Raw genomic sequence first — 24,369 nt, 5'->3', positions numbered from 1 at the left:
GCCTGCGCACCCAGTAGTCCAGGGGTTCATCGCTCCTCAGAGTGTCGATATCTGCAGTTAATGCCAGGTAGTCCGCTACCTGCCGGTCGAGGCGTTCTTTGAGGGTGGATCCAGAAGGGTTGTGGCGCTGCCTTGGAGAGAAAAACATTTGCATGTCTGACGTTACAGACTGGCCAAAGGGCTTTGTCCTTGCAGGTGTGCTTGTGGCAGGATTACTGGCACCTCTGCCCCTGGAATGTTGATGAGTTCCTGAAGTGACATCACCCTTAAAAGCATTGTACAACATGTTTTGCAGGCTGGTTTGTAAATGCCGCATCTTTTCGGACTTGTGGTATGTTGGTAACATTTCTGACACTTTATGCTTGTACCGAGGGTCTAGTAGCGTTGCGACCCAGTACAGGTCCTTCTCCTTAAGCCTCTTGATACGGGGGTCCTTCAACAGGCATGACAGCATGAAAGACCCCATTCTCACAAGGTTGGATGCAGAGCTATCCATCTCCGCTTCCTCATTATCAAGGACTGCATCATCCACGGTCTCCTCCCCCCAGCCACGTACAAGACCAGGGGTCCCCAAAAGGTCACCACTAGCCCCCTGGGAAGCCTGCTCCTGTTGGTCCTCCTCCTCCTCCTCCACAAAGCCACCTTCCTCCTCTGACTCCACTTCTGGCACCTCTCCCTGCGTTGCAGCAGGTGCCTGGGTTCGTTCTGGTGATTCCGACCAGAAATCGTGCGCTTCCAGCTCCTCGTCACGCTGGTCTACAGCCTCATCTGTCACTCGTCGCACGGCACGCTCCAGGAAGAAAGCGAAGGGTATTAGGTCGCTGATGGTGCCTTCGGTGCGACTGACCATATTTGTCACCTCTTCAAAAGGTCGCATGAGCCTGCAGGCATCGCGCATAAGCACCCAGTAACGGGGGAAAAAAATCCCCAGCTGTGCAGATCCAGTCCTACCACCCAGTTCAAAAAGGTACTCGTTGACGGCCCTTTGTTGTTGCAGCAGACGTTCCAACATAAGGAGCGTTGAATTCCAGCGAGTCTGGCTGTCAGAAATCAAACGCCTGACTGGCATGTTGTAGCGCTGCTGAATGTCAGCAAGGCGTGCCATGGCTGTGTAGGAACGTCTGAAATGGGCCGACACCTTTCTGGACTGGGTGAGAACGTCCTGGAATCCTGGGTACTTGGAGACAAAACGTTGGACTATTAAATTTAACACATGTGCCATGCAGGGCACATGTGTTAAATTGCCTAGTCTCAACGCTGCCAACAGATTGCTTCCATTGTCACACACCACTTTTCCGATCTGCAGTTGGTGTGGGGTCAGCCACCGATCGGCCTGTGACTGCAGAGATGACAGGAGTACAGATCCGGTATGGTTTTTGCTTTCCAGGCACGTCATCCCCAAGACAGCGTGACAACGGCGTACCTGGCACGTCGAATAGCCTAGGGGGAGCTGGGGGTGCACAGGTGTGGAGGAGGAGAAGGAGGACCCAGCAGCAGAGTAAGAAGAAGACGAGGTAGAGAGCGATGGAGGAGTAGAGGTGGTGGCAGAACCGCGTGCAATCCGTGGCGGTGACACCAACTCCACTGTTGTTGTTGAGCTACCCATTCCCTGCTTCCCAGCCATTACCAAGTTCACCCAGTGGGCAGTGTAGGTGACATACCTGCCCTGACCATGCTTGGAGGACCATGCGTCAGTAGTCATATGGACCTTTGGCCCAACACTAAGTGACAGAGATGCGGTAACTTGGCTCTGCACATGTTGGTACAGGTGTGGTATTCCCTTTTTAGAAAAAAAATTGCGGCTGGGTACCTTCCACTGCGGTGTCCCAATTGCTACAAATTTGCGGAAGGCCTCAGAGTCCACCAGCTGGTATGGTAAAAGCTGGCGGGCTAAGAGTGCAGACAAGCCAGCTGTCAGACGCCGGGCAAGGGGGTGACAGTCAGACATTGGCTTCTTACACTCAAACATGGCCTTCACAGAAACTTGGCTGGTGGCAGATGACTGGGAATGGGAACAGGTGGTCAAGGTGGAAGGCGGAGTGGAGGGTGGTTCAGACGGGTCAAGGAGAGCAGAGGTAGAGCAGTAAGATGCTGGACCAGAAGGAGTGTGGCTTTTAGTTTGCCTGTTGCCTTTGAGGTGTTGCTCCCAAAGTGCTTTGTGCTTGCCGCTCATGTGCCTTCGCATAGAAGTTGTACCTATGTGGCTGTTGGGCTTACCAAGGCTCAGTTTCTGACTGCACTCATTGCAAATTACAATGCTTTTGTCAGAGGCACACACATTAAAAAAATCCCACACTGCTGACTTTTTGGAAGTGTGCGATCTGGCGGTAACAGTAGAAGTTGGCGGCATTGGCGGCAATGGCGGGTGCGTTGGCCGGCTGAACACAGGTGCCGATACATGTTGTTGCCCTACTGATCCCTGCGGGCTGTCCTCCCTGCTTCTTCTAAGTCTTATTCTCCTACTGCCTCTCTGACTCTCCGTCTCTCCATCTGAACTACCCTCCTCTTGCTCTCTTCTACTAGGCACCCACAAAACATCAATCTCCTCATCATCATTCTCCTCAGATGCATCAATTTCTTCTGACACATCACAGAAGGAAGCAGCAGCGGGGACCTCCTCCTCATCACTCATTATGTCCATCTCTATCGTGTTCTCTGCCAGAATTAAATCTGGTGTAAGGTCCTCATCTCCTTCATCTTCTTCTGGCAATAATGGTTGCGCATTACTCAGTTCAAGAAACTCATGGGAAAATAACTCCTCTGACCCCAGTGAAGAAGGGGCACCGGTGGTGGAGGAAGTGTTACGTGGGGTGGCCATAGCAGTGGAGGATGAGGAGGATGTTGTGGTAAAGTTAGAAACGGTAGAGGATGGGGTGTGCTGTGTAAGCCAGTCAACTACCTCTTCAGCATTTTGGGAGTTCAGGGTCATTGGCTTTTTAAAACTGGGCAATTTGCTAGGGCCACAGGATTGCATAGCAGCACGGCCCCTAGCACGGCCTCTGCGTGGCGGCCTGCCTTTGCCTGGCATTATTTTTAAAAAAACAACAACAACAACAAAAACTCAGTTGGTTTTTCTGGAAACGATAATACACACAGCTAGATGGCGGGTTGAAGAAAACAGTGTGCAAATAATGCCTACAAGGTCAACGTATACACTACTACAGCGGTGGATACGGATTACGTAAAATATATGAATGCTGCTTGAAAAAAAGTAACTCAAGTGGTTTTTCTAGAGACGATAATATTATCAATATTTAGACAAAATGTGAACAAGCTCACACAGCTAGATGGCGGGTTGAAGAAAACAGTGTGCAAATAATGCCTACAAGGTCAACGTATACACTACTACAGCGGTGGATACGGATTACGTAAAATATATGAATGCTGCTTGAAAAAAAGTAACTCAAGTGGTTTTTCTAGAGACGATAATATTATCAATATTTAGACAAAATGTGAACAAGCTCACACAGCTAGATGGCGGGTTGAAGAAAACAGTGTGCAAATAATGCCTACAAGGTCAACGTATACACTACTACAGCGGTGGATACGGATTACGTAAAATATATGAATGCTGCTTGAAAAAAAGTAACTCAAGTGGTTTTTCTAGAGACGATAATATTATCAATATTTAGACAAAATGTGAACAAGCTCACACAGCTAGATGGCGGGTTGAAGAAAACAGTGTGCAAATAATGCCTACAAGGTCAACGTATACACTACTACAGCGGTGGATACGGATTACGTAAAATATATGAATGCTGCTTGAAAAAAAGTAACTCAAGTGGTTTTTCTAGAGACGATAATATTATCAATATTTAGACAAAATGTGAACAAGCTCACACAGCTAGATGGCGGGTTGAAGAAAACAGTGTGCAAATAATGCCTACAAGGTCAACGTATACACTACTACAGCGGTGGATACGGATTACGTAAAATATATGAATGCTGCTTGAAAAAAAGTAACTCAAGTGGTTTTTCTAGAGACGATAATATTATCAATATTTAGACAAAATGTGAACAAGCTCACACAGCTAGATGGCGGGTTGAAGAAAACAGTGTGCAAATAATGCCTACAAGGTCAACGTATACACTACTACAGCGGTGGATACGGATTACATAAAATATATGAATGCTGCTTGAAAAAAGTCACTCCGGTGTTTTTTCTGGAGACGGTAATATTATGGATATTTAGACAGAATGTGAACAAGGTCACACAGCTAGATGGCGGGTTGAAGAAAACAGTGTGCAAATAATGCCTACAAGGTCAACGTATACACTACTACAACGGTGGATACGGATTACGTAAAATATATGAATGCTGCTTGAAAAAAGTCACTCCGGTGTTTTTTCTGGAGACGGTAATATTATGGATATTTAGACAGAATGTGAACAAGGTCACACAGCTAGATGGCGGGTTGAAGAAAACAGTGTGCAAATAATGCCTACAGGGCAAATAATGCCTAAAAGGTCAACTTATACACTACTACAGCGGTAGTAAAATAAAAAAAGTAAAATAAAAAAAAATGAATATTAAAAAAAAAAAATTAAAGTTGGTGCTGCTGAACTACTAGGAGCAGCAGATTAGCACACCAGTCCCACTCCCCAACACTGCTAGACTAATAGCACTGGGCTCTTATAGTAGTAGTAGTAGTAGTAGTAAAACAACAAAAAAATAAATAAAAGCAGTCCTTACAAGGACTACTGTTATTGCAGCAGTCAGCAGATGAGATCAGAAGCAGGACAGCTGCCCACTGCAGCTACATACAGAGCACTGCAGTAGAAGGTAGATTACTAGCCAGCAAAGCTACCTAAGCTTAAATGTCCCTCAAACCCCTGCAGACTTCTGTCCCTCCAATAACAGAGCAGTATCAAAACGATTACTAGCCAGCAAACTTTCAACTGTCCCTGAAATCACTAACAGGCAGCAGCTCTCTCCCTACACTATCTCTTCAGCACACACAGGCAGAGTGAAAAAACGCTGCAGGGCTTCGGTTTTTATAGGGAAGGGGAGTGGTCCAGGGGAGAGCTTCCTGATTGGCTGCCATGTACCTGCTGGTCTGGGGTGAGAGGGCAAAAAAAAGCGCCAACAATGGCGAACCCAAAATGGCGAACGTCGCGCGACGTTCGCGAACTTCCGGCGAGCGCGAACACCCGATGTTCGCGCGAACAAGTTCGCCGGCGAACAGTTCGCGACATCTCTAGTCATTTTGGCACCTTAGTCACAGATGGCTGGGCACTGCAATCTAAAACTTGCCTAAATAGTGTCATTGCTTGTAATTTCTCTACTTTTTTTTACAAGAAGCAAAATAAAATTGATGGTAAAGGAAGGATTACTCCTTGCAGTAAACCTATAATCACTGTTTCACATCATCAAATTTCAACACATCTGATTTCTTCTCTATTGAACTATAGCACAGCTAAACGGACTTAGCTGTTCCAAACGTCTACAATAAAACACTGCATACTCCCACACTCCAGCTGTATTATTATAAAACACTCATCTTCTGTCTTAAAATACTTAGGGGCATATTTATCAAGGGTTGAATTTCAAAGTAATGAGAGTTTTTTTGAACTCCCATAACTTCGAAATTCAAATAAAAAAAGACCAACTGAAATTTATTCAAAATTTATTTAAAAAAAACTAACTTTGATTTGTCAAAGTCCATCAATTCACTCCAAATTGGTTGTAGGAGGTCCCCCATAGGCTAAAACAGCAACAACAAAAAAATCAAATTTGAATCAGATTTGGACTATTCCCTAGTCGAAGTACACAAAAATAGCTCAAAATTTGAATTTTCAATTTGACCCTTGATAAAGTCTGCCCCTTTATTGTAAATATAGTATATCATTATCTATTGTATATATTATACCTTAACATTTTTAGTATATTGCACTAGGATGGCCTGAAGCTAGATGTGAATAAACATGGTACCGGTCTGTCCTATGACATATACTTATCTATATAGGTAAAAATATTGTGCAGTTTCTGTTGTTATTGCAATGTTTTTGGATTCCTCTTGGGGGGGAAAAAGCCATAAAACATTTAAGAAAAAAAGGAGATTTTTGCTTTACAAAATAGTTATTCTTTTGTTAAAATATTCATGTGTTGGGATATTTAAGGTTTTACACGAGAGGAAACAATCATTTGTCTAAGATTTTCACTTACATGAGGAAAGTAAAGGTTTATGAATATATCCGACAAACGAACAAAGGAAAAGAGAAAACAGGAGAAACCAAGGTGTAGAAATGTGTAAATCGCATTACAATATATGTGCGGCACACTTCTGCAATAACTAATCACTCAAGCTGACATATACCAGACACAAGATGTGAACTTGTAAAATGCTCGAAGAAGCACATCTAAAAATTCTTCTGTACATCTCTTAGTAACTATTATGTGCATTTTTCTTCCTGATGAAAAATATTTCTATTCAGATGGCTACTGTACGTGAGTACAAACTGGTTTTTAGCTTTTGGTTTTTAGACAGAGTTTGGTTTTTAGAGGAGGGGGTCACAAAGATTTCCCACTCTGCTTTTCCATTTATTCATTTTCATATAAATAAGATGAAGAAAGAGTATATCAAAAGTATAGATGGTGTGGATGGAGGTTTTTTTTTAATTTAATTTAATAAGAAGCACAGCCAGTCAATAATAGCCATTCAAGTCAATCGGATGAGATCCACCAGGGTAGCTGGTAGTATGCCATTATCCTTTGTGATAAGGACGATAACAAAAAATAAAGAAAATACATAATGTCCTACACTGATCATTTTAGACTTTGTTAGCATATATTGACTGTATACTATATACAAAAGAGGACTTATCCCCCTATCCCGTTGCACTGTAGAAAATTAGACACAATGTATTACAGTAAAAAGCAATATTTATTAATAACCATGCTAGTGAAACAAATTAAAACATATTTAAAAAACCAACAGCGCTGCTGGAAACAAAAAACGGGGAATACCCTGATGTTAATTAGTGATCACTATATTTTATACTGGTTGAAAAACCTTGCATAGGTAAAAAAATGTGATTGGAGCAGTATAGATAGTTTGGTAAAACGTATTAGATGTGAACTCCCGGCAGAAACCACATTAAGGGCATATATGCCAAAATGTCCCTTCTTCTCTGTATAAGAACTATATCCCAAGCAGGGTAGGGGCTGGCTCCCCTTGCAAGTCCCTCAGCGGAAGCCCCTTGAGCCGAGGTTAGATGCAGGGTAAGTAAGGAGTTAGCTGTAGCAAACGCTGGATCCAATGTAGTAGCCTAAAGGCTATATATGCAGAACCCCAGTTCAGTATGCCAGCAAAAGGTTTCCTATACTTGCCCTTGTGTGGATATCGTCCGTGGTGTGGAACGCTCACAAATATCCGTCAGATCATCCCCGGGATAAAAACTGCATCCAATCCGCAAGGGTAAAACACCGCTTTGAGCCCAGCAGCGCCGAACTACTCGACAGCTATTTCGCCACGAAAGTGGCTTTGTCAAGAGCCACTTTCGTGGCGAAACAGCTGTCGATATGCTGGCATACTGAACTGGGGTTCTGCATATATAGCCTTTAGGCTACTACATTGGATCCAGCGTTTGCTACAGCTAACTCCTTACTTACCCTGCATCTAACCTCGGCTCAAGGGGCTTCCGCTGAGGGACTTGCAAGGGGAGCCAGCCCCTACCCTGCTTGGGATATAGTTCTTATACAGAGAAGAAGGGACATTTTGGCATATATGCCCTTAATGTGGTTTCTGCCGGGAGTTCACATCTAATACGTTTTACCAAACTATCTATACTGCTCCAATCACATTTTTTTACCTATGCAAGGTTTTTCAACCAGTATAAAATATAGTGATCACTAATTAACATCAGGGTATTCCCCGTTTTTTGTTTCCAGCAGCGCTGTTGGTTTTTTAAATATGTTTTAATTTGTTTCACTAGCATGGTTATTAATAAATATTGCTTTTTACTGTAATACATTGTGTCTAATTTTCTACAGTGCAACGGGATAGGGGGATAAGTCCTCTTTTGTATATAGTATAATTGCCTTAAATGTGGCGGACACCCCTCCCCCCTTGCACTGATATATAATTGAATGCTGGCGCAACTGTGGATGTCTGCTTCTTTTTAACTCGGCGTTATAATATATTGACTGTATTTATTCATAAAAACAAATACTGCAATGAGCTCTACATGCCACAGGAAAAACTTTAAATAAATCCCTTTCCTTTTCATAAAATAGTTGAGAGTTAAAATAATATATCTGTAGAACACTAGTGGGCAGATTTATCAAAGGTCGAATTTCGAATTTATGTGAATTTTTTTTACGCTAATAAATGGGGAGGTTATTTAAGAAAAATTCAAACTACTAGGGGCAGATTTATTATGGGTCAAATTTCAAGTATATGGGAGTTTCTAAAAACTCCCATCAACTACCATAAACTCAAAAATTTAAAAAAATGACCAATCGAAATGTATTAAATAACATTTAACGCGTGAATAGAATCAAGCTGTAATTTGATTCAATTTTTTTTCACCAACATTTTTTCAAGTCCACCAAATTACTCCAAATTGATTTTAGGGGGTCCCCCATAGGCTAAAACACCAAATTGGCAAGTTTTAGATGGTGAATAGTCAAATTTGAAGTGACAGTACATGATACATTAAAAAAAAAAAAATTAAGTTAGATTTGAATTTGGACTATTTTCTATTCAAATTAGTTGAGGTGTGATAAATCTCACATTTGAATTTACATTCAAATTGGGGGATTAAAATGTGTGAATTATGGCACCAAAACAAAATTTCAATTTGAATTAGAATTTACTATTCGTCCCTTAATAAATGTATCCTTAGGCAATGTGTTTTAATTGTCTGCCTGCATAGACCCAGTCCATTTTTCTTTGTATTTAATATTTTTTATATTTATGTTTAATGCCTACCTGAAACTTCTTTTGACTATTTTGGAGATAGATCTAAAATCTATTTACATAATGGACTCACTTTTGACCCCTTCACTTTAGCAGGTATGGGATGAGGATCATCAGGGAGTATAATTAGATTATAAATAGCTATTTATTTTTAATAAAAAATATATAAAGATAATGAGCTCCATATAACCAATTCCCCTCTCTTGTTGTGACAGTTTTGGCTTACAGATAAATAGAAGTCCATTATGGGGGACTACTTCACCAGAATTTTAGAAAGTAATCTTAGGCTTCTTGTTTGTACTGTTCACCTTAAAAAAACAAAAAACAAATACAGATTTTAATGAAAACAATAGGTAAAAGCATTTTCAGCTCTATTAATAGAAGTCATGTTGAACAAAGGCATATATTGCCCTTTTAAGCTGGCATCTAGTTTGGAAGATGTAATATTATATGCTCAGTATTTCATTTTAATTGTATGTCTCAGCCTCAAACAGTATTACTGTAACCTGTAAAGAATGAGTTATTTAGCTCTTTTTAGTATTTACCAAGATAGGGACGTAATTTATGAAAATGAATGCTGCCATATCATGGCAAACAAGGGCAGAGTTTGTTCTTTTAGGGCTGAAATGAGTCCCAATGCCTTAGAAATGAAAAGGTTAAAGTAACTAACCTACTTATACTGAACATTTTTTTTTCATATATTGATTTTTTTTTAAATAGCACTGGAATCAAGTCTATAGCATAAAGGCATGATTCCTAGCTTTGAGAAGTGTTTTTTTCCCCTAAGGTACTGGACACTTTGGATTCTGTTGTTAAATGTGCCTTTAGGGAAATTAAAATATTGTAGAAATGCACCTTTTCATTTTTCTTCTATTGTACATTAAAACATGAACTGGAAACATTGCATATCTGAGAACTGTATACATCATGTTTATCTCAAGAGTCCTTTTTAGCTATTTTCTGATATATGGCATTTACCATGATTCCTTTTCTTTGGCTGTTTGTTTATTTGTTTATTCTCCTGGTTTAAAAAAAGATTCTAATACTCAACCACAAAAGACTTTAGTTTTTAACTTAAATGCAAGAATTGTGGAAGCAATATGATGACTTGAAGGGACACTATGAGGTTTCCTGTTGGGGCACTCTCATAGGCACTAGCCTATCTGTTTTCAGACATGTAGCTCTCTTTCCTACTGCATTTGTCTGCATTGGAGCCATTCATGTATTATACAGAATGCACTAAACACTTTGCCATAAAGCAATGTTTCGTAAACTATAAAATGTGTCCATGTAGGGGACCAAGAGCAAATCTCAGGGTGCTTAAACTATAGACCAGTAGATTTAAGAAATGTGGACAAATTGCTCGTTGGTATGAAGTAAAATGTGGCCTGACAAGATGTTAGACCTAAAAAAAAATCAACAAATATGTGTCTTAAAAGGACATTTTCAGGTTCATTTAGTAGAAATGGAGTGTGGTTGCACCAGGTTGCACTTCTCAGGTAAATGCAAAGCAAATAATCCCTTATAACTTTGCTGTCCATCTTATTCAAGGATACTCCATGTAGGCAATAGGCTGTTATTGACTGTGTATGAATGACAGGGCATGTTTTTCATGGTTTGTCCAACCTATTATCACTATATTAATTACATTAAGACATCTTGTGCATTAAGCTACTAAAAAAAAACCCTCTCCAATAAACAAAACAGGGATTTTTGCCATATATTACAAAATATTCAAGCTGGTCAACTACATCATTCTTGGTCTCAGGCCCAGATTTGTGGAAAGGCCACCAAGGCCCGGGCCTAGGGCAGCAGGATTTTAGGGGGTGTCATGCTTTCCATAACCACACCCATATTGGTTCAGAAATACTGGGGATGTGCAGGAGATAAAATAGTTTTTATAATTTCCCATGCACCAGTCCCCATTTCTTTGGTACCAATGAAAATGTGTGCGAATAAGGTGATGAATGTAAGTGGGCCTAGGGTTCCCCACTATATAAATCCAGCCCTGCATGGTCTGGCCAGTCCTACAATCACTTCCATCTGATTAATGAATAATTATATGGATTATTAATACACATTACACATGGACTAAGTTCTACCTGCAAATTGCTTGCTTTCAAGGTGAAAACTCCCAAATGGTTGCCCTTTTATTGACCACCACTGGGTTCACCTGACTACAGCTTTGAAAGGTGGGAGCTACAACATGGAGCTGGTCACTGCACCTTTATAAACTATAACAAAAAAGGGGAGAACATGTCTTAATTACCATTGTCTTATACAAACAACCAACAAACAACTGAAAAATAACTCATACTTTTGAATTCATGTTGAATATTTTTCATTACAACAAAAATGCCCACCACAAAGAACAGAGATGGGCACTTGTAAGTGTAGTAGAAAGCTTTGCTATGGGGTTTACCTTGACGTGGTATGGTGGCTTACCAATTTTACGATCATAACTTTGTAACTAAAAACCCCTGTTTTTGTAAACACATTTACTTGCATATATACTGAATTACTTATGAGATAGGGGACCAGGGAATGTGCATTGATTAATTGGACAAATCAGTTGCACTTCCATTGTATTAAACACATTTTTACTTAGCCTTGGACTGCTCCTACGATCCCCCTTGCATTTTTGATATTTACTGGCTTACAGCTTCCCCCTAAATCACACTCAATATTTCTTACTCAATCCTTTATAAACTTTGTTATTTGCAAGTAGGGCACCTGATAGGGGAGAAGAGCCTTTTACTAAAATACGCCAGGGTCATCTTTAACAAATATTTCATGAAGTAGAGATAAAATTCTTGAGACGGATGTTGGCAGCATGTTAAAATAAGAGAAAGAAGAGAAGGAATATGTGAGAACTGTCTGAGAAAAGCATTAACACCATTTTATCTAATCCAAAAGAATGATCTGAATCAACTTTGTAGCAGATGCCATGCTGGTTAGCGTGAAATGCTTAATGGAACTTTTTTTCTCCTTCATGTTGAATGTAATTTTCAAAATCTCTCAAAAGGATGGGAGTTTATTTTATGTTTTATTTTATTTACTATTTTTTTTTTTCCTCAAAGACCTTACTGGAAATAAGTATTACAATATCTAATCATTCTGGATTACATGAAACCGTTGAAATGTTCTGAATGTCTGGCGAGGTTCTCCTCACACTTTGCACATTGTCAGAGCCAACAGACCTTTAGGCATTTTACAGCATGCGTAGAGGATTTTCATTTAACACATACTGCTACATTCTCAATTATTCTTGACAGAAACAGGGGCCACAATTTAAACCGACCAGGCTTATTGTAGTGCAAAGAACAAATTCTCAATGTGATGTATATTCCTCGTGCATCAAGTAAGGTTTCTTTTTCTCTCTCACAGCTCTGGCACAGTGGAGATTCTATTCATAGGGCCTACAAAGATTCACAGCAAAGGGCTTTTCATGTGTAACTCTACAGCGAGAACACCTTCCCCTTATTATGGAAATATTCCAACACATTAGAAGCCTCGCACAACATGGGCTAATTCAGTTACAGGCTTAGATGAAAAACAGCATTAAAAAAAAAAGGGAAACTGGAAATGAATTACCTTTTTTGTCATCGAAGTACAGGGTCTGCTGAGCTGGATTGGACCACTGGAGGGAGGTGTTATCATTTTGATCAACTCGGCAGGTCAAGTTGATTGTTCCTCCTTCGACAACTGTAGCATTCTGTGTGACTGGAAACTGCCCTTGGCTTGCTAAAGGGAGGGTTAGAAAATACAGCTGACATGAGCATGACACTTCCAACGCAGAATGTAAAACATTAGCATGCTACAGGCTGGGAAAGGTACAAGAAACAAGGGAAATTATGTCACTGGGAAACACAGGAAGACAATCAATTTTGCACAAGTATTTCTTTCAGGAAGATATTTAAAAATATATTTGTGCTTTGGGCGTTTTATTCATTAAAAGAGAATCTTTTTCAATCAATTTTACATTTTCAAAAGATTTTTCAAAACTCCTTTTAAAATGTCATGTTCACTTTCCCAGCCCATGCTTCATGCATGAACACGCTATTAGTGCAATAAAGACATTTATAAAGACACTTATCACGATAATCAAGCATTTACTACAATATAAATTCATATTTTAGTTGTTTTTTTATTAACTATTAACTAGTTGGCTTCACTGCAGAAATAAAACATCTCTTTCAGGCTAAGGATGAACAATAGTCTTTTTTACTACACCTGGAAACCCCTTCCGCTACAAGTAAAATATATAAAGACAGTTATGTACCTACTGCTTATTTACTTAACATATATTATATTGTACTTGTTGCACTTGAATTTAATAGACATAAGTATCCTTGTTTGAAAAACTGGGATATTAAACAATCTGATTTTGAATAAACTGGCCTACCATTACATTTGCTATATTTTAGTTTCAAAAACCCAACCTCCTGGACCAAGGTTGTCTTATCTTTTTTATGCGGACACATGGGTCATTAGTTAAACTAATTTCATATTTGTCCACTGTAGATTTGATAATAGAGGTAAACAGGACCAACAGAGGAAGATTTATGATGACTACTGCAAATGCCCATGCACATTCCATGGCAGCCTGTATTAGTAGCTAAGACATTGTCCCATCAGGATAGAAAAGGCAGATGAAGAGAAGAAGAGTAAGGTTTCGTTATAGTCCAGCACATACAATGGATTTTGTAGAAGACAGTGATATAGCATATAGGAAGGCACATTTATCAAAGGTCGAATTTCGAATTCATGTGAGTTTTTAAAAATTCCCACAAACTCCCATGAACTTGAAATTCGATCAATCAAAATATATAAAAAAAAACTCACGTGGATAGGATTGACCTGAAAACTCTAATTGAAATCGAATCAATTCGATTTGAGTTTTAAAAACTTGATTAAAGTTTTTTTTCTGAAAAAAACTTGAACGTCAGGACAACTCCACATTGATCTCAGGGTATCTCCCATTGATTTAAACAGCAATCCAGCAGTTTTTAGGTGGGGAATAGTCGAATTTGAGTTCTTAAATGGCCAGTGTATGATAAATCTTGAAAATCTAATTAAAATTAAAAAAAAAACCTTGAATAAAATTTTATAAAATTCCCTAGTTGAATTTGACAATTTCGTCCATAAAAAAACTCAAAAATTCCAATTTTCAATTCGACCCTTGATAAAGCTGCCCATTAGTGTTTACCTATTGAAATGAATCACTTATAGGAGTGTTATAGAGTGTGGTGTTGGCCTATTAAGTGTGATTCTTCTTGGAAATGTCACTGGCTGTATTGACTCAGTAGTGTTTATCCATAGTGATTGCTGGCAAATTTCTAGCAGGGCAAAAAACTCTTGATTGAACTGATCTTTGCTGTACCACTGTGCTGCTGAAATCTGAAATAGTTATTACATATTGTCAGTTGGTTGCACAAATATTTGTGTGTGGCATTTAATTTTGAATTATCCCCTCAAAAAAAACTGCATTACTAATCTCTAGTACTATTTCTCTCTTCACCAGAGTGAATCTCAAGAGACAAGAGATGAGCTCTATACACAGCAAATATTTGTTAGATAAAGATATTGCTTTCTGTATTTTGTGTACTGAGCATATAACTGTTCTGCTTGAATGAATGAATTTCTGTAGTCTTCTGCTCAAAAGCCAAAGACACATTTTTTGTGATTTAATTTAGCATTGTGTTATAATTTACTACTATAAAGCACAAATGACCTTAATAATATTATCCTGTAAATGATATTGTGACCTTTCCAACAGTGTTATCTACAGGACATCCAAATCACTTCTGGCCACAGCTGATTATAATAAAACTAATTAACACATTAGAAACCTGTTAATGATTCCATGACCTGTATATATGTAGGGTGAATATGTAACTTCTAGAGATTCTACCATTCATATAAATTCATGTATCTTATTCTACACAACCCTGTTGTCCTTCTAAAAGTATCCAAGGCATTTTATGATTATTTTAGATGTCTAGTATGGCTGATATAATGAATTTAAATATAGCATTTTGGATGCAACCCACTATTTTTTAGTTTTCCTTCAACTCAAGCAGTAAAGCAGCCATACACAGCGTTGCATTTGCTACAACTGCATCTGATACTACAATAATAAAAAAACAAACTATAAAATCAGACACAACTGTATGCAAAGTTTGATAGTGATGGCATTTTAATTATGTTCGTTCATGATACACTGGGTGCAAATTTGCTTTGCCTATTGACATAAATAGCAGAGGGGAACCCATAATTATCTCCAGCCTGGAGGTGGCAGTAGCCCCAGGGTTCCCCTGCATCAATAGAGACATGTGCATGCAAATTGGGAGGCGGTGCGGTGGATTCATTGGTACCAATCACAACTATAGGAGAGTGCAAGGATCATCTTTGTTATCATTGACTGCATTCATTTTTGTCCAACCACAGTTGAGGCAGCAGTCATAAATGAGCTAAAATATGTTTCCACATACACTTTAAGGCATAAGTTATATATGCACACAAACATTTTGCACCAAGTATCAGTTATAAAGTTATAAAGTGTGAAATATACTAAATGAATGCAGTAGCTATGTGACAGGCACAAAAAATGAAAATGAAACAAAAAGTTTAGCAGCATAAGAAACCTCAAACTAATTCTGTGGTCTTGAAGTTGTACAATATGTACTGCTGTTGAGACTCTAGCATTGAAATATATAGAAACAGTAAGTATGTTATGACATGTTCCTAAAAACACCAAACATAATCAAGGTGACCAGAAGAAGACAATATTGAGACCACTTGACCATTGGGACCACATGTCTGGCTCTGTTTGGGGTACAAAAAGTGTTAATAATCAAACTTCTGTTTCATAAAATACTGATCAAGTTGATATTTGCTGCATCACATGAAGATCATTTATACCACTTGAAGAACACTCCAACATTTATGAATTAAATGGTGTTAATGAGTGCAGAATATGCAGGAGCATGATCAAAACAATGTGATTTCATGTCTCAAGAGGGGGGTGTACTTGGTAATTAAAAAAAAAAGAAACCTCTATGGGAAATGTACTGCACAGCATATTACTGTGACAGATGAATGATAAAATTGAATAAGGCAAATTTGAGAGTTTGAATTAATATATTCTTGATTGTCTTAAAGGTTAGAGGCACCACCAGTGTAGAAATTATGTATGTACATTTTAATAATTTCACAATGTTTAAATAATGACTCAAGTTGCATAATAAAATGGTCACTATCAAAGACCCATAAAAACACTGCTATTATTGAAATACACAATGGATTTTACTGTATGGGCAGGGGGTAACTTTGTTAAGTATTATACGAAATATCCTATGTTATATTTACTGATTGTAAATTGCAAGAAAACTGTCTCAGAAGTTATTAAGTTCCCAACTATTATACTACACTAGCATTAAAATGAAGAACGAAGACTATCCCCAGTAGAGTTTATATTTAGTATATATACATGAAATAAGTTACTGTATAGGAACTGCATGGGGACTATTTATGAACAATTACAGATAAGAATCCTTCTTTGCTGACTTTTATATTTTTTGGTGCATGTAATTCCTGATCTTCCTTAACTGTAGTCCAACTACATTGATAGATTCACAACAAAATGGGAGACAAATGTAATACAGGAATCAAGATGGGATCTGACAAGATTCCAGCACTTTTATTGGATTTAAGCAAACCCTTAGTTAACTGAATAATGAACCATTTAATCCATATGACTTGAAAGTGCTGGAATGACTACAGCTTTTTTTCAGATGCAATTTTTCAGTTGGATTTCTGTCAGATATGAATAACAGAACCAATTACATTTGGTTTGGTTTAATGGCTGAATACTTTGTTGACAGTTGGGTTTTAATAAAAAAACTATGGATTGGAGTCTGTAAAAGCAACACTGATTGAAACTTTTCTCCTAGCCCTCCAGGGCCAGAATCCCGATAAATAGAAGACAATTTGAAAATAGGTACACCCTGTGTTAGATAATACTCATAAATAAATACTTTTGCCTTTGTTTTATTTCTAAAATGGCTATCCCATCCTTATTCTTTCAGGAGACATCACATCCACCAACATCACAGAATACATTACTCCTATCAGTGGTCTAATATTTCCTAAAAGACCTCCATTTGCTGCAATCTATGGAGACATGCTGCAGCTGTAATATGGCAGCATGGAAAGAGAAATCAATATTATGATTCTCTTACTGAGCATAGGATATTCCACAAGAGACATTCTTTACTAGCTTTTTTGATATTCATCATATATCTTCATAATATTTTTATTTTTATTTAGAGTACTATTCACATTTGTCTAAAGTGAAATTTAGAAGCTAAATGCATTAGTATGTTCTTCTTTCCAGGGGTGCTGCTGCCATTAGACAATGAAAATTGAAAATGATAACATTTACCCTTTGACCGTTACCTAGTTCTGAACACTTTATTCTCACCTTATATCTATGCATTCTTCTGCACTTAATAATAGTACTGTAAACAATAACAAACTGGAAAATTTTCGGTATATCCTGTGTTTCTCCTTTTTTATGTGAATAATGTATTGCTTCCATAGCATCTAATGATGAATAATGTGAGCTATCATAAAGCATGCTTATCAACTAATGACCACTTGTCCATCCAGTGTAGAACAGAGAATCCATATCCATTTACTCTTACTGTTGGCTGTTTTATATGGCTAGTAATATTAACCTGTAGCTAGCAAACCACACTGTGGAATGATGCAATTGATTGATCAACACTCATGAAAAGTGAGGCTACTAGACTGAAAATGTGCAGGAGAATTGCACCAGATGACTGACCTCTCTCTTCTCCCTCTCCCTCTCCCTCTCCCTCTCCCTCTCCCTCTCCCTCTCCCTCTCCCTCTCCCTCTCCCTCTCCTCTCTCTCTCTCTCTCTCTCTCTCTCTCTCTCCTCTCTCTCTCTCTCTCTCTCTCCTCTCTCTCTCTCTCTCTCTCTCTCTCTCTCTCTGAATAATCAATACTTGACCAATCAGTCTGCCCCTCTGCCTCTGACTGGGGTAAGTACTCCAAATGCACAGCACTATTTAATAAACGATGTATGCTCTTATATGTCACAAAACATTATTAGTTTTTTAAGCATTTAGTCCATTTAGCATTGTGGGCACTTACTGATGACGTCACCATCTTTAAAGGTATAAATCTGGCACTTGTGTTGTATGCTTTTCACTTCCTGAAGACGGCCCGAGTTGGTGTGCCGAAACATTGAAATAAAAGTTTTTTCACTTATTTCACTATCTCAAGTCCTTGGAGTGCGGTTTTATTTTTTTGATGAATTAAGCTATTTATAACCAGCACCCAGCATTACGAGTGCACCACTACAGTCTCTCTCTCTCTCTCTCTCTCTCTCTCTCTCTCTCTCTCTCTCTCTCTCTCTCTCTCTCTCTCTCTTTCTCTCTCCCTCTCTCTCTCTCACTGAATAATCAATACTTGACCAATCTATAATATTAATATTGTTGCTTTTATGGCCTTTATTTAAGAACTTAGGTCATGATATTACTGTCACTCATATACCACTGCAAATGTAAGCATGACTGGAAGGTTATGCCAGAGTTGCATACACAGATGGACTCAGCTTCCATGAATTCCTTCTCTAACCTGGATGGGAACCTAAGCACATTAAAAGCTTCACCATACTATATCTAATACATCCAAGATAAAATACATGGAATACAATCTATGGAACTGGAGGCTCTGCATTCCATAATAAATCTTGTTCTCTAGTTAACGAGGCACGGATGGCTGCTGTTTACAGCCATACTGGAAATTGTATCCCAAGTACTGAAATTATCTTAATACAGCTTCTGAAGGCAAGAGCACAGTGTTTCACTTAATAATTAATGTTGTACTGCATATTGAGAAGTGATGGCTCTTCTTGGCTGGGCCACAGTTAATGAAAACATTTATAGTATCACATACAAAATGTAGCATGCTAAAACTCAGCATGAAGGACAATGGAGCTTAAACAATAGAACATAAATACAGAAAGAGTCTTTATACTGGAAATTTCCCTAAAAAAGAGCTGAATTAAAGGGGACCTGTCACCCTAAGAAATAAGTTCAAATTCTTTTCTATCGTGTTAGTTGAGCAAAATAAACTTTACTTACACTGTATTTATTATTTAAAATTTGTTTCCTTCTGTTTTGGAATTATACAATCACAGCAAGCAGGCAGCTGCCATTTTGTGGACACGGTTATTAAGGGAAATTGTGTATCACCCCAAAATCTTGTGTATGAACCAGAATGAGGGACCTAATGTCCATGTGCCGTGCCCTACACAATTCTAGAGCCTGAGGAGGGAAGGGGGAATGTGAGGAGAGCAGTGACATGTAGGAAGTGCTGAATGGAAAGTGAAAGTAATTGACTGCCCCTCCTCTATGCCACGGGCATAGAGGCGGGGCAGGTAATATTTGATTGACAGTTTAGATATTTAAACACCTTTATAACAGGTATGGATGTTTTAATGAAAATAATTTTTGGGGTTTCATATTTAAATTGCAAAGGACTTTCATTATGCAGCTTTTTATGTGTAGGTGACAGGTCCACTTTAATTAAGAAAATAAAAAAGTGATTTTTACACCACAAAGTAATGTTTGCTTTTGGTCTCTTGGGCTTTAATCATAAGTTAAACAGTATAAACCGACTAAATTCCTATATTTCTATCTGTCATTCCTTTACTGTTGTCAGAGCTACAGGTACAGTATGGTACACAGCATTTTTTTGACATGATGGTGCTTTCAGGAAAAATGTCGTGGCCTGCACCCATATCCCGTTTATTATAAATGTAACACCCAAGGCACTGTTGACAGTCTTTGTTTCTGGCCATATTTAGCGCAATAATCAATAGAGATGAATGAAATCCAGGATTGGGTTCGGCATTCTGCCTTTCCAGCAGTATTCGACCAAATCCAAGTGCCTGGTCGAACTGAATCCAAATCCTTAAAATCAAATTACTTTTCTTAACACAAAACAAGGACGTGAAAATGAATTGTCTTTTTCCCCCTTTACCCCTTCCTGGCACTCTTTTGCACTTGCAAATTAAGGTTCGGATTTGGTTCGGCAGTTGGCCACATTTTTCATGAAGGATTAGGGATTCAGCCAAATCCCAAAATGGTCACCTGGGTGCATTCCAATTAATACTTATTACTTGCACAGAGTTGGTTACACACAGTGCCAGCCCAACCCAGCTGGGACCCCTAGGTAACAGGCCTTCCTCCTTGACGCCCTCCACATGCAATGATGGGGGTGCAGGGGAAACCAGTTAATGGGCTCTGAGAAAAACAACAAGAAGGCCCTGCTCCTAAAAACACATGCACAGATTTAAGAGGTAAAAAAGAATGTCTCCCCTTAATCCTTAATGTACAGATATTAGAACCAGTAGTGATAAGGATCAGTACCACGTTTTGTGTGATCTGCTATCTGCTATTAAGGAAGCAGTACAGGAACAGTATATCTCTTTCAAATTCAGTGTGCCCACCGAGACTATACCATTCACAACACACATTTCATCTGCATTCCTAAATTGTTTATATGTAGAGCTGTTATTCTTGGAGCGATAATCAGTCCGAAAGCATTGCACAGAAGAAAGATTCAATAAATAAATCAATGAAGTATTTTGGTTTCATCTCTTTCACTGCATGATTAACTCAAGTGGCACAGACTCCATTCACCTATTCAGACATTTGGTTCATAATATCTTTCAAGCTGATACTTTTTTTCCTTCCCATTTCTAAAACCATTTTGTATGTGTTTTTTTTAAATACAGGTTAATAATGAAAAAACCTTCCATCTCTGAATGTTTGTTCCTGCTAGTTCAAATTTATGTAAACTTGAAATAGGGCTATGTTGGTCCTTAAGGGGTGTTCTTCTCATGGTTGAGGAACACACCCATGGGGTTATTGATGACCACAATTGCAGTTGTGTTTGTGCAAATTTTCCCACAGTCAGTTACATAAAACCACATTCATTAAAGGTACTGTACATGCATCAAAATGAGCTTCTTCTGATTGGTGCCGTTCAGTCTATTCACCTATTGACATCTGAACTGGGCAGTAGCTCACGGGTTCCCTCGGCATTATGTATCGTTAGGCATAGCACACTGGAGTTTAAGGAATTGGGCGAAGAGCACTGGAAATGGCACCAACTATACTTGGAAAACGTTCAGTGCAATAGTGCCCAATTTATGGATGAGTGCCAGCACAGTTATGCTAATTTTTCACTTGCACTGCCCCCTTGTAAATGATATTTTGTTAAAAAAAACACTGCGTTATAGGGAAAAAAAACATGGTGACTGCACCCTAAATTGCACTTTGCAATTGCACTGCATTACAAATGTTAATGAGCCCTACAGTTTTCTGCAAGGTGCCACTGCAAAGTTAGGGCACAGATTCTATTTGTCAAGTATGCAGATTCTGCTAGGACTGTATTGTTACCCTTAAAGAGCCAATATAATGCTAGATATACTATTCTTTAACGTGAGCATGGTAAATAGTTGAAAAACATTTTTTTCTTTTAAATTAAAATGCATATTTTGTTATTTATGTTCTTATACATAGGTCTAACAGGCCTTTGTTTTGTTTTATTACGTCCCCCTCTTTCCCTCTTTAATCAGGAGAGTTATGTAAAATAAATATAATGATCTCTGTATAAACAACCCCATCCATACTCTCCCAACTGTGTTGGATAAGGAGGAGTTATTATACAACTATGGAATGCAATGCCACATTCATAGCTTGCAGTGCAAAGACCACTTGTTACAGGTGTATGATTAATACAACCATACACAGCATTATACTGTTATAATGTTACATTTATTATGAAATAGGGATGTACACACTGCTTGACTCAAACTTCGTTCCTCTTCATGTCTGGATGCTCATGTATTGTGGGCTAAGATTTACACCAGACTTCTGAGGAATGCTGGAAGGTGCAGACAATCAATAGCTACAAGCCTACAGGTCACATGTTATAGCTATAGAGAAGGAGATGCTATTTTTTTCTATACAACCATTTCTTAAACTATTTTCCCATTCTCCAGTTGTTCTTAATGCTATCTGTCTAAAAACCATCTTTACATACATTACTGTCACAAGATGTCAATGCCCATTATCTGCCATAATATTTTTGTAAGAGTGGATTCTGATTTTTAGACTTACTGTATCCATTGCCTGTATCCACTTATTCCTGCTCATATCAACATAATGTTTCTACTTAACTCATTATCTTTCTGAGCCATGTCCAAAAATCCTCCTTAGAAAGTCTTATTACAGATATTAAAGCCTGTCTTATATCCATTCTATCACTCTCCTTATTGTGTTTGGTATCAGATATTTCAGTAGCATAGGCTTAATATGTCAGTTTTCTGCTTTGGTCCAACCCCTTTTCATTGGAGTTTCAAATATCTGAATCATGCATAAGATACAGTATTATATATTCCTATTAAACTATTGCCTTGGGCCTTTATCATGGCATTTGCATTTATTCCAGTTCATTTCCTATTGCTTCAAAATAAAGCTGCTAGAAATTCTGAAACACAGTCATACAAATTAAAACTATACATAAAATTGTAGGGTCAATTTATTAAACCACAACTTTTTCAGGGTTTGGCTTTTTGATGCCAAAAATCCCAAAAAGTAGTGTTAGTCATAGTTATTGTATGACAAGTTGCGGTTTTCAGGATTTTTCTGTGACTCCTACCATTTGTACTTTTTCAGTTTGGATTTTTTTTATATATTTCATGACATTTGTGGTTTTAGATAAAGTGAGTTTTGTCTAAACTCTAACATTACTAAAATTAGCCTGTTGATAAATAGCGTACTATAAATATTGTCTATGGTTTCCTTCTAGCATTATGTAATGATATGTAATTAAAAAGTAAAGGGAGTTATTTATCAAAATCCAATTTTTTCGGATTTTTTAAAATATAAAAGTCAGACCAAACTAGAATCCACAACGTTACCTTGTTATTTAAAAAGCACAATTTAATTGGATAAGGGACAAACGACATAAAATTGTGTGAAAACCCAAAAGGAGGTTTTTCCCGATATTTTTGGGCTTTTTCCCCGAAAAGACCGGATTTTTAAGATTTTTGCCCAAAATGTCAGAAATAGTCAGATTTTCTGGCTAGTTCCAGTGCAGACCACAGAAACTTCCAAATAGTATAGGGACCTCTCCCATTGACCCCAAACTGTAAATTATTCACTAGATCTAGTGCAACCTACTAAAATGGGATAGATGTAGGCAGCATAACATTTTTGGGATGAACATTTGTGTCAAAGTTGGCTGTATTCAACTCTGTTGTATGGAGTACAATGCCAACTTCAAATCAATTCTCCACCTAGCACCACTCTTTTGCTTTATAAACATGCTGCCCAACTGCAATGCAACCAAGTATCATTAAAGGTTAGGAAAATAATAGCCAGTTCTAATTAATACGATTCATGATCTTGGGCTAAGAAAAAAAAAATAGACAAATCACATTATTTTGCACTTTATTCGACCAAATCTACGCAAAAATAGCAGCAAACTAGGATCAAAAGTGTTTACAAGAAAGCTGACCCCCACAGGTAAAATATGTTTCGTTCATAACAAATTATTAATTATCTACTATATGTTGTTAAAATATAATTAACACAATTTTTAGAAGCATTAAGCACATTAAATTACACCTTTAAGATGAAATTCCCTTATTTGTAATTCCTTTGGACTAAACTTTTTTTTTTATTATTCTAACAGTAATACTTCTATACAGTTTCATTGATATCTGTTGATGAACAGAATTGTTTGCCAGATTTTGCAGGGAGAAAAAAATACACATAATTTCCAATGTATTGTGCTCTGAAAAAGTTGCACCATGGAAAATGGCCTTGCGAATTTTTGCAGTTTGCCAAATTTTTGATGAAGCAAAACCGGATAGATTTCGCTCATCAATATTGATACCTTTTTTTAAAAATAATTTTGGAATACATACTGGAAATATTATACCTGAGCATATTTGTATATTATCTCAGGTGATTTCTCAGGTGGCACCTATGATCAGTTGAAACTCACAGAGTTCTATGCTAAACTGTAAATTACAGTGCAAGCATGTAACGCTTGGCACCCTAAATCTAGAACCGATACCAATTACCCTGGTCTCGGCTCGTGCTTCTGCCTGCCTTTGGCTTCAGGAGGAGCCCTCAGCTACTCAGATGCTGCCAGGTCTTAATACAAGAGGTGCAAGGCGAGGGGTTCTAGACAAGCAGAGGGCACAACTGTAAACTAGAGTCTTTGGGCAGAAGGTAACAGTTCAAGGCGTATAGAAGAATCATAGTCAGATCAGGCCAGGTCGGGGCATGCTGAGAGCAAACGTAATCAGGCAGGCAGGGGTCAAACAGGTAGT

General features: G+C 38.2%; 1 protein-coding gene across 2 annotated transcripts in view; it reads right to left on the bottom strand.

Moving 5' to 3' along the window:
- LOC108708858 (cell adhesion molecule 2-like) overlaps positions 1-24,369 on the bottom strand; it is an 860,128-nt gene that overhangs the window by 142,489 nt on the left and 693,270 nt on the right. For both annotated transcript variants that reach the window (XM_041583368.1, XM_041583367.1), the window contains exon 3: positions 12,516-12,665. In XM_041583368.1, coding sequence (XP_041439302.1) covers positions 12,516-12,665 — 150 coding nt within the window. The remainder of the gene's footprint in view (positions 1-12,515; positions 12,666-24,369) is intronic.

This window comes from Xenopus laevis, chromosome 2S (assembly GCF_017654675.1).
Source record: "Xenopus laevis strain J_2021 chromosome 2S, Xenopus_laevis_v10.1, whole genome shotgun sequence".
In the NCBI taxonomy this organism is placed as follows: Eukaryota; Metazoa; Chordata; class Amphibia; order Anura; family Pipidae; genus Xenopus; species Xenopus laevis.
This window is presented reverse-complemented; position numbering and strand designations above follow the sequence as displayed.